General features: G+C 33.5%; 2 protein-coding genes and 2 long non-coding RNA genes across 4 annotated transcripts; all 4 read left to right on the top strand.

The window, feature by feature from the left end:
- Positions 1–651: 651 nt before the first annotated feature.
- Positions 652–2,426, top strand: LOC111715517 (protein split ends). The gene is made up of 3 exons (XM_023490854.1): positions 652–753; positions 958–1,434; positions 2,357–2,426. Exons 1-3 carry the CDS (start codon positions 659–661, stop codon positions 2,424–2,426), a joined length of 642 nt encoding a protein of 213 aa, XP_023346622.1. The 5' UTR covers positions 652–658.
- Positions 2,427–2,651: 225 nt separating this feature from the next.
- LOC111715437 (uncharacterized) lies at positions 2,652–4,277 on the top strand. The gene is made up of 3 exons (XR_002768227.1): positions 2,652–2,738; positions 3,854–3,902; positions 4,203–4,277. It is a non-coding gene; the product is annotated as an uncharacterized LOC111715437 (long non-coding RNA).
- Positions 4,278–4,324: 47 nt separating this feature from the next.
- On the top strand, positions 4,325–10,205 carry LOC111715508 (xyloside xylosyltransferase 1). The gene is made up of 9 exons (XM_023490843.1): positions 4,325–4,369; positions 4,516–4,544; positions 4,882–4,978; positions 5,589–5,655; positions 8,167–8,231; positions 8,355–8,405; positions 9,100–9,202; positions 9,723–9,794; positions 10,059–10,205. The coding sequence occupies exons 5-9, from the start codon at positions 8,182–8,184 to the stop codon at positions 10,203–10,205; spliced, it is 423 nt and encodes a 140-aa protein (XP_023346611.1). The 5' UTR covers positions 4,325–4,369; positions 4,516–4,544; positions 4,882–4,978; positions 5,589–5,655; positions 8,167–8,181.
- Positions 10,206–10,622: 417 nt separating this feature from the next.
- Positions 10,623–11,219, top strand: LOC111715573 (uncharacterized). The gene is made up of 3 exons (XR_002768255.1): positions 10,623–10,661; positions 10,841–11,035; positions 11,100–11,219. It is a non-coding gene; the product is annotated as an uncharacterized LOC111715573 (long non-coding RNA).
- The last annotated feature ends 185 nt before the right edge of the window (positions 11,220–11,404 follow it).

Below are 11,404 nucleotides of genomic sequence, written 5' to 3'. Positions count from 1 at the left end.
ATTAAGTCCTCAGCAATGAGTAAAGTCTTTTGGTGGCTTGTTAAAGTTGTTATTAATATATTAATATATTGGAGCCTAAAGTTAAAATAAAGTTGTTATTAATATATTAATATATTGGAGCTTAAAGTTAAAATAAATTAATATATTAATATATTGGAGCTTAAAGTTAAAATAAAGTTGTTATTAATATTAATATATTGGAGCTTAAAGTTAAAATAAAGTTGTTATTAATATATTAATATATTGAAGCTTAAAGTTAAAATAAAGTTGTTATTAATATAATAATATATTGAAGCTTAAAATTAAAATAAAGTTGTTATTAATATAATAATATATTGAAGCTTAAAATTAAAATAAAGTTGTTATTAATCTATATAATAAAACAAGACATTTCGTATATATGTATGTTGCGTATAGCCGGTCAAACGACTGGGCCGATTGGGCTGAATTTTTTTGTGGGCACTCATGGGTGGCCGGGGGGTGTTATAGGCTAAAAAACGTGGTATGCTTTTCATATTCTTTGGCGTATTGAAATCTATATTAAAGGTATTAATGAATATATTCCAAGTAAGAATTAAAAAAGACTTGAAAATTCTTTTTAAACATGACGTTTTTTTATGAATTAATACTTTTAGAAATAATGTTCAGAATTCAAAGAATGCACAAAACAGTGCCATTTATTTTAGCATTTTTATTCATATTAAATATGATGATAATTAAATATGAAGATAATAATAATAAAAATCTTGTCAGGTTCGTTTGCATTTTAATAATTTTACGAATATTTTAACAATTCAAAAAACAATTATCTTAATTTATTGTAAAACCCATTTGGGGATTAATGAATATTTGTCTAGCAGCATATCAAGATAATTTGACAGCAAAATTGAGTATTAACAATTTTGTCAAAAACTGAGTTGGATTCAAGATTTTTTCGTAAATGCAAACTGCTTATAGATTGTTTGAGAAAAGAGCTGTAAAATCATTTTCTAAGAAACGAAGTTTTCAATTTGAAGAATCCAGTTTAGAATCAAGATCTAATATCAAAATGATACTTGAGACAAATAGCAAGTGGGGGAAAAAGGAGGAGAATGAGGAGAATGAAGAGAAGGAGATGAGAACGAGGGAGAAGGAGGAGAAAGAGAATGAAGAGACGGAGATGAGAACGAGGGAGAAGGATTTAAAGTTCCAGAGTGAAATCATTGTGAATGGAGAATACAAAATAAATTCTGAGTATCAAAGAGAAGGTGATCGTAGGATTGCCGAGGATCAGAAAGGAGACAATCTCCAGATCACCAATGATCGTAAAGTGAAGGAGTTCTATGTGAGGAAGAGAAATGCTACAACTAAGATGAATATACCGAAGGGTGATTATATTGACAAGCTAGAAAACTTGATTAGCGGTCATCTTACACCTGCAGAACTAGTTGCCAGGTACGCAGTTTTACTAAATACAGGGTGAACCATGAAGAATGTGATTGTAAGACACCTACTAATATAAAACTCTGACGCATTTTTAGTAAATAAAGGGCGACCTATAAAGAATGAGATTTCAAAAAAACACCTACTAGTAATATACAGAGAACAGACTGACGCATTTTTTCGTGACCCATAAATTTCAGAGACGACTATTCCAATATGAGCTTCTGACGCAAATATTCAATACAGGATTACCTACAAATTAAAAGACTTCAGAGGTGGCTGTACATAATAAATATGTATTTCCCCTTACATTTATGTTGCTATTTAAGTGTACCTTTGCTCTTTCTTAATCTTATCTAAATCATTTAGAATATAGTGTTTAAGTACTTTATTCAAGGTAAAACCAAAATTTAACCAGGCTTGGGATTGTCGATATAATAAATTTTAGATCTTGATTTGTTTATTTTTTCCTAAAAAGACATAATACTAATAATTTGCATACAAAAATGTTAATCAGAGATGAGATTTTAAAAGCTTAAACCCGACTAAAACCCGGTCTTTGCGTCTGCTTAGACCAAAGTAAAGCTCAAGTTAAGACTTGGTTTTGGATGGCCTTGAGTTTAGTAAGAACCAACCATCTTGGGTTTTACTCTCTTTCAGGCTCGAGTATTCAGCAGCTGATGATCGTAAATTTCATAAAATCTTTTTATATTTGTACATTTAAAATCTTGGAAATTATTTGTGAATTTTTGGAACTTACATCTCCTTGTCACAGCTGACCTTACGAAATTCTGTCTGCTACAGAGAGAAGGCTTGCTAAATAGTCTCTCATTGGTCGAATCAGAACCAATCCTGACTTGGGTTCTATCTAAGCCCGAGTTTGGGTTTACTCGGGTTTAAGCTTTAAAAATCTCATCTCTGATATTACTTTCAGTCCGAAGCCTAATGCTGTTGATATTGGAATGATCATAGTTAATCCTAAGAAATCCTCTCATTTTGGTTAGTTTAATACTAAACTAAACTAAACTAAACTAAACTAAACTAAACTAAACTAAACTAAACTAAACTAAACTAAACTAAACTAAACTAAACTAAACTAAACTTTATATATCTATAAAATTTCCTATCAAACTTCTTGGAAGAGTAAATTGAGCTTTTTCATGTTGAACGTATTTAAAATATTTTTTTTTATTTAAAAAGACATTAAACGTATTTTTACAATATTTTTTTTAGTAACTGATGAATTTAGTAAAAAACAGACAGGGGTTCTAATGCAGTCAATAGTTTCAAAACTAATCTCATACACTTTAATACAGGTTAATATATATCAATTCATATTTTTTTCAATTGTGTATTTTAAAACTGATTTAACGACGAAAAAATATCTGAAAAATTCACAAAAATGGTCAAAAGGAATATAAATTACTGGAGTTATTAAGCATTCATCTCTTATTTAGAACTACGGATTTACCTTGCAGGGATAACCCGTGGTGGGTATACCCTGCAGGGATAACCCGTGGTGGGTATACCCTGCAGAGATAAACCGTGGTAGGTATACCCTGCAGGGATATCCGTGGTGGGCATACCCTGCAGCGATAACCCGTGGTGGGTATACCCTGCAGGGATAACCCGTGGTGGGCATACCCTGCAGCGATAACCCGTGGTGGGTAAACCCTGCAGACATAACCCGTGGTAGGCATACCTTGATGGGGTAACCCGTGGTGAGCAAACCCCGCAGGGATATCCCGTAGTGGGTATACCCTGCTGGGATAACCCGTGTTGGGCATACCCTGCAGCGATAACCCGTAGTGGGTATACCCTGCAGGGATATCCCGTGGTGGGTATACCCTGCAGGGATATCCCGAGGTGGGAATACCCTGCAGGGATAACATTAATTCTTGTATAAACCAATTATCCGACAGATGAAAAGTGTTCAAATTTGATATCAAGATCAAGTGTACAAGATGAATGATATATACTACATACGACCTCAGAAGACGTGAACCTTGAATACAGTGGTTAACAATAATATCAATACAATGAAGACGTCTTTTCTATTTAAGTTTGGATTTCTAACAAGCTTTTTTCAAAGTTCAAGTTTACACGTAAACCAAGAGAAGCTGTTAATTGACGGCTTCTCTTTGTTTCTATGTTTATTTGTATCCTATATCCATGCTGCTTAAAAGCTTGGTAGAATACAAAATTTAAATCTAAAGTCGTCTTCGTTGTATTCAAGCATACGACGATGACTGTATTTGAAACCATGAATTCTGTGAGGTGAAATAAACAAATTTTAAGATTTATAGTTTAAAGCGTCAGGCTGCAAAGATATATGGATTGGGAAAGTGTTCAGTCTGAGTAAAGCCGGATCATATAAAATATCGTTCTACAAACCCAGAATCTTTCTTTTAAAATAAATATTTTTGTTTAGAATGTTTACAAGAAGAGAATTGGAGTTCCCCCTTTATATTTCTCATTAGGTTTATCAGATCATTCATAACAATACATTTAAACTCATTCATAACAATACTTTTAAACTCTTTCATTACAATTCTTCTACAATCCTGCAGTACAATTCTTCTACAATCCTGCAATACAATTCTTCTACAATCCTGCAATACAATTCTTCTACAATCCTGCAATACAATTCTTCTATAATCCTGCAATACAATTCTTCTACAATCTTTCAATACAATTCTTCTATAATCTTTCAATACAATTCTTCTACAATCTTCTTCAAATAAGGGTTAGGATAAAATTATGAATGAACGAATAATTAGTGGATTATCAAAACATTAAAAAAGCGAAACCAGAATTTGTGAATTCTTTCCGAAGTTTGAACGAAACAGGTATTATCGCTATTAGATCATTATAATTGTTTTATTACTATTATTATTTTTTTCTTCATAGCCCCGCTCTACCACCTAGCCTTCAAATCTTTACAAAAGTAAGATGCACACCCTTTTCCTCAACATTTAAAAACATTTTTCTGGACTTATTTTAAAGTTTTTTTTATTCATATCATAAATGGGTGTTTGGACTTTTTTCATAAAGCTTTTTTATCAATCTGTAAATAATTTATTCTAAATTTAGGTTGATTGTTATAGATTGTCAAGATTTAGGTATGTTTCAAAAATTAATATTAGAGATATTTTTTATCATTCAACATTATTGAGTTTAATTCTTAATTTCAAAAATGTTTTTGTTAAATGATAGATAATTTTTGATTGTTTACTATCAAAGAAATTATTTAAGAAAATGTAACCAGGTAAACTATACATAAATATATTTGTGTTTTTGAAAAGAATTTTAAAGAATTAATTGCCAATTTCATTTTCAATGGCACATCTTTATACATAAATTGTTCCAATGTAAAAAAAAAAATTTGGGGTTCCTCGCTTTTATTTTGAATTAATCAAATATTTGTTATCACTAGTGTTTAAATTGTTTTATATTTAGAAATAAAGACGGATATATCTGATCTCAACGATCAATTCTATCATTTTAAATCCTTTAATATTCTTGGAATAGGCCTGGACCTCAGTCCACATTACAGGTAATTATTATTTATATTTACTGTAATTTGTAATTCCGTAATTTGTAATGGTTTGGAGTTATGAATTTTTTATATATCTAAAAATATTCAATAGTCAGATCTTTTATGTTTTAAATCTCGGGATCAAGTTTAGATCTTCATCCTCTGAAGATCTACTAACTAATCTTATTCAATCAATCTAATCCTCAAATTTAAAATTGTCTACAAAGGATATCTAGATCAATCCTTCAAAATTAACGATGGGCACTTTACCTATCTAATAGCACATGTACATAGTAGAACAGTGACATATTAGAATATTCTCAGCAGCCTAACAACGTTTCAAATTAAAAGATTCAATGAATTTAAATCAGCTTTGTACTGGTTTATTTTCTTATTTAGAATTTGTCTTTTTTCGAGGGCAGTGGGTCAATAAAAATGTTTAACAATAGATCAATTTTAAATTACAGCTTAGCTTAGAGACCTAACATTTTGATTAATATGCAAAAGATGTTAATATAATGGCATTTGCTGAAAATATTAAAAAGTGTTACTAATAATAATTTTATCTTAATGAATTCTTTTGTTTTTTTACGTGTTCTTTTTCAAAATACCGATCCCAAATTTTCAGAATCAACCTTCAAATATACAGAGAAGAGAATCCTGATACTCATGTTGGAGACCCAGGTCCACTCCAGGTTAGTTAATATTTCATGTTTGGGACCCAGGTTCACTCCAGGTTGGTTAATATTTCATGTCGGAGACCCAGGTCCACTCCAGGTTAGTTAATATTTCATGTTTGGGACCCAGGTTCACTCCAGGTTGGTTAATATTTCATGTCGGAGACCAAGGTCCACTCCAGGTTAGTTAATATTTCATGTCGGAGATCCAGTTCCACTCCAGGTTAGTTAATATTTCATGTCGGAGATCCAGGTCCACTCCAGGTTAGTTAATATTTCATGTCTGGGACCCAGGTCCATTCCAGGTTGGTTAATAGTTCATGTCGGAGATCCAGGTCCACTCCAGGTTAGTTAATATTTTTTATGTCTGGGACCCAGGTCCACTCCAGGTTAGTTAATATTTCATGTCGGAGATCCAGGTCCACTCCAGGTTGGTTCATATTTCATGTCGGAAATCCAGGTCCACTCCAGGTTAGTTAATATTTCATTTCGGAGATCCAGGTCCACTCCAGGTTGGTTCATATTTCATGTCGGAAATCCAGGTCCACTCCAGGTTGGTTAATATTTCATGTCCGGGACCCAAGTCCACTCCAGGTTGGTTAATATTTCATGTCTGGGACCCAGGTCCACTCCAGGTTGGTTAATATTTCATGTCGGAGACCCAGGTCCACTCCAGGTTGGTTAATATTTCATGTCGGAGACCCAGGTTCACTCCAGCTTGGGTAATATTTCATTTCTGGGACCCAGGCATTACTCCATGTTGGTTAATATTTCATGTCTGGGACCCAGGTTTACTCCAGGTTGGTAAATATTTCTTGTCGGAGACCCAGGTCCACTCCAGGTTACTTGATATTTCATGTCGGAGACCCAGGTCTACTCCAGGTTAGTTAATTTTTCATGTCTGGGACCCAGGTCTTCTCCAGGTTAGTTAATATTTTATGTCTGGGACCCAGGTTTACTCCAGGTTTGTTAATATATCATGTCTGGGGCCCAGGTCTACTCCAGGTTAGTTAATATTTCATGTCTGGGACCCATGTCTACTCCAGGTTAGTTAATATTTCATGTCTGGGACCCAGGTCCACTCCAGGTTGGTTAATAGTTAATATCGGAGATCCAGGTCCACTCCAGGTTAGTTAATATTCCATATCTGGGACCCAGGTCCACTCCAGGTTAGTTAATATTTCATGTTGGAGATCCAGGTCCACTCCAGGTTAGTTAATATTCATATCAGGGACCCAGGTCCAATCCAGTTTAGTTAATATGTTTTGCCTGGGAGCCATGTCCTCTCCAGGCTAGTTAATATTTTATCTCAGGGACCCAGGTCCGCTCCAGGTTAGTTAATATTTTACGTCTGGGACACCCAGGTTAGTTAATATTTTATGTCTGGGACCCAGGTCTTCTCCAGGTTAGTTAATATTTCAAGTCTGGGACCCAGGTCTACTCCAGGTTAGTTAATATTTCAAGTCTGGGACCCAGGTCAACTCCAGGTTAGTTAATATTTTATGCCTGGGACCCAGGTCTTCTCCAGGTTAGTTAAAATTTCAAGTCTGGGACCCAGGTCTACTCCAGGTTAGTTAATATTTCATGTCAGGGCCCCAGGTCCATTCCAGGTTAGTTAATAGCTCATGTCTGGGACCCATGTCTACTCCAGGTTAGTTAATATTTCATATCAGGCAACCAGGTCCACTCCAGTCTTCCAGGTCAGTTAATATTTCATGTCAGGGATCAGGTCCACTCCAGGTTAGTAAATATTTCATGTAAGGGACCCAGCTGCCCACTTCAGATTAGTTAATATTTCATGTCGGAGATCCAGGTCCACTTCAAGTTAGTTAGTGTTTCATGTCAGGGATCCAGATCCACTTCAGGTTAGTTAATGTTTCATGTCAGGGATCCAGATCCACTCCAGGTTAGTTAATATTTCATTTCAGGGATCCAGGTCCACTTCAGGTTAGTTAATATTTCATGTCAGGAATCCAGGTCCACTTCAGGTTAGTTAATATTTCATGTCAGGGACCCAGGTATCGACTCCAGATTAGTTAATATTTCATGTAAGGGACCCAGGTTGATGTTAGGTACTTTCCCAAAGAATTTTTCCCAAGTGGCGCCTTTCCAAATATACAATTTCCTAAGCGACAACTCCTTAAGTCGTCTGTCCTAGCCGCGGCGCTCGGCCCCCTAGCCACAGCGCTTGGCCCAATTGAAGCCTGCGGCGCCTCAGAGGGCCTAACCTAATCTTTGAGAAGTTGCCCTTCGGGAAATTACATTTTTGGGAAGATGCCCCTTGGGACATTGTCACTTGGCAAGTTGCTCTTGGGAAAAATGTCTTTGAGAAAGTACCTAATCGTCCAGGTTAGTTAATATTTCATGTTAGAGACCCAGTTCCACACTCCACGTAAGTAATATTTCATGTTAAGGACCCAGGTCCAATCCAGGTTAGTTAATACTATGTCAGGGATCCCAAGTCCCCCGACATGAGACATGACATGACAAATCTAGATTATCAACAATTACCTCTGTTCTATAATCTAGGGATTTAACAGTGGAATGGTTCTCTATGACCTGGAGAGAATGAGAAACAATGAAATATTCAACAGGTAACAAAATATCGTAAATAATCTCAAATAAGATCCGAAAATGTAAATTATTTTTTTACTCAAAAATTAATTTTTACAGTTTTTATCTTTTAAGTTGTTAAACCTAAAAACTTGTTATTATAGATATCTTGAACCTGAAAACATGAAGCAGTTAATGAAAATGTACAGATACAGGTAACAAAACAAAAACATGTTGATGCTGGTCTACCTTTAAAGGGAGTGTTCGCAAAAAATCAAAGGGGGTATAAGCTTACGGCGAAAAATAATCGCTTTTGATCGCTACTTATCTTACTTCTACTCATTGCTTCTATAAGGAGAAAATTGTTAAAACGACTTATACTGAAGAACAAAGCGTACATACAAATTCAGAAAGTTGCAAGATTCAACTTGGATTGTAAAATATCAATTTAATTTCAAACAAATCATTTAATAATCTATATTCTATATTCTAGATTTATTCTAGCTGAACAGGATTGGTTTACTAATCTATATTCTATATTCTAGATCTATTCCAGCTGAACAAGATTAGTTTACTAATCTATATTCTATATTCTAGATCTATTCTAGCGGAACAGGATTGGTTTACTAATCTATATTCTATATTCTAGATCTATTCTAGCTGAACAAGATTGGTTTACTAATCTATATTCTATATTCTAGATCTATTCTAGCTGAACAGGATTGGTTTACTAATCTATATTCTATATTCTAGATCTATTCTAGCTGAACAGGATTTGTTTACTAATCTATATTCTATATTCTAGATCTATTCCAGCTGAACAGGATTAGTTTACTAATCTATATTCTATATTCTAGATCTATTCTAGCGGAACAGGATTGGTTTACTAATCTATATTCTATATTCTAGATCTATTCTAGCGGAACAAGATTGGTTTACAAATCTGGGATTCACAAATCCAGATCTTTTTTATGTACTGCCCTGTACATACAACGCCCAGACTACTTTAGAGGTAAAGGAAATATTTGAAGGACTGGATTCAAGTGAACCAGTATTGGAAGATCGGCATGTCCAATTCACTACGGTATCTTTAGATCAAGAATGCATGAACTGTCAATAATCTTTTCTTTGAACATTTTTTCTTATTAATTCTGTGTTCTCTATTAATCGACTTTCGCAATTTGCTTTATAAACAATGGCGGAAATTGTTAGAATTAAACACATTTAAAGCTATAAAAACAACGATTTCTTCTGCATTACTGATTAGATAAAGACAGTCCCTTTACAGTTGCATGTGCCACTTGATGGCATTAAAAGGAGTGTTCGCGAAAAATGAAAGGGGGTATAGGCCTAATGAGATAAAAAAGCGCTTTTGATTGCTACTAATCTTACTTCTATCTGTTGCGTCTCCCTTCCTTTAAACAAGAACATTTTAATAAAATAGAATGTTTCACCTTCTAATAAATAACTTTGCTTAACTGGCACTGTATAAAAAAATAAATTAATAAAAATCATGGACAAATCATATTTAGTATATGCGAGAAGGGCCCGAGAAAGACTTCTTTGATGATTATCATTTCTGCGATAAATTTCACAATTTAAAGGTAAATATAGAAATGATTTTAAAACAATCTACGAAAAAAATAGTTAATCTGAAATAATAAAAAACTTTTTGTATCGGATTCTTCAATAGTTTATAAGTATTGCATGTTTAAATCTTGAAAAACAGTCAATGTTATTTTCAAGGATAAAGTAGTTTTAAAATTTTTAAGTTTTTTATGTTTTTTTTTGTTTGGTTGGAAAGTTTTTTTTTGTCTAAAATACTTCAAGCATGGATAAGCTTGGAGGAGATCATCTATTATTTATAGGTTGTTCACTACAATGGTTGTGGATCCCAACCTATAAACTGTGGGCATACTGGAGATCCATCCAAACATATGTCACAGGGAAATAGTTTTTCTTTATTACGCACCGTGATTATTAACACAACTTCTTTCGCAGGTTGTGCTTTATAGTACATGAAAGGTTTAGTTACTTACGCAGCGGGATAGTTAGTACATTGACGATTTTTTTTACGCAGTGTGCTCTAAAATGGACATGGAATGCTTATATTCTTACTCAGCGTGATTTAAAGTATATGAAAGGTTTAGTTACTTATGCAGCGTGATCTTTAATACATTAATGGTTTAATTTCTTACGCAGTGTGATTTAAAGTATATGGAAGTTTTTGATTCTTACGCAGCGTGAGTTACTAAAGAGAGAAAGTTAAGTTCCAGCGTGGTTTTTGAAACATGAGAGGTAAAGTTAAACACGCAGAGTATAGTTTACAATGCAAGAAAGGTTTATTTTTTTACGCAGTGTGATTAAGAAAATTTGAACCTTTTCATCTTGTTAACTGATTGATTGATTTCGCATAAAAACAACTATTTTCTAGAAGTATAAGGACGGTGTGTACATACCTCCCAACATAGGTATACAAATATATACCTTTAATCATCAAACAATCAAAACTGCAAATATCAATTATTGAATAAATGTCGTTTTAAATCAATTTAAACTTTGTTGAAAAGTAATTTGGGGAGGAGAGTCAATTTGTTATACAAAAGCTCTTAATTTAAAACTATTTAGAATTTTATATATTTATATTCAGAGGGTTTGGATTGGTTGTTCTTTGAGAGGATTCGAACTGGCAAGATTAGATTCAAGTTCAACAACTTAACTCAATCTGTAGATATGATTCAAATGTGATTAAATTAAATGGACAAATAAAAATAAAAAAATTTAAAGAAAACTATTTTGAAATTAGAAATATAAAGAGGGAGCCTATATACCGCCGCCAGCAGGGGTAAGTTTTAACTTTTAACTTTATTCTCATATTTTTGTATTTCAAGTTTTTTTCTTCTTTTCAGTTCAACTGGATGTTTTTCCACCAGCTTTCAGTTCTAATACAAGACCAAGAACAAGAACAAGAACACGAATATGAGCAGGAAAAAGAACAAGAATAAGAACAAGATTAAGAACAAGAACAAGAACAGAACAACAATAAGAACAAGAATAAGAACAGAACAAGAATAAAATCAAGAACAAACATAAGAACAAGAAAATGAACAATTGGACAAGAACTAGAACAATAACAAGAATAAGAACAAGATAAAAAGACTAGAACAAGACAAAAAAGGAAAACATGAAAACCCCGATAAAAGCACAAAAATAC

The sequence above is a fragment of the Eurytemora carolleeae genome, unplaced genomic scaffold (genome assembly GCF_000591075.1).
Source record: "Eurytemora carolleeae unplaced genomic scaffold, Eaff_2.0 scaffold14, whole genome shotgun sequence".
In the NCBI taxonomy this organism is placed as follows: Eukaryota; Metazoa; Arthropoda; class Copepoda; order Calanoida; family Temoridae; genus Eurytemora; species Eurytemora carolleeae.
The sequence above is the reverse complement of the archived record's forward strand: the minus strand, read 5'-3'. Positions and strand labels throughout refer to the sequence as shown.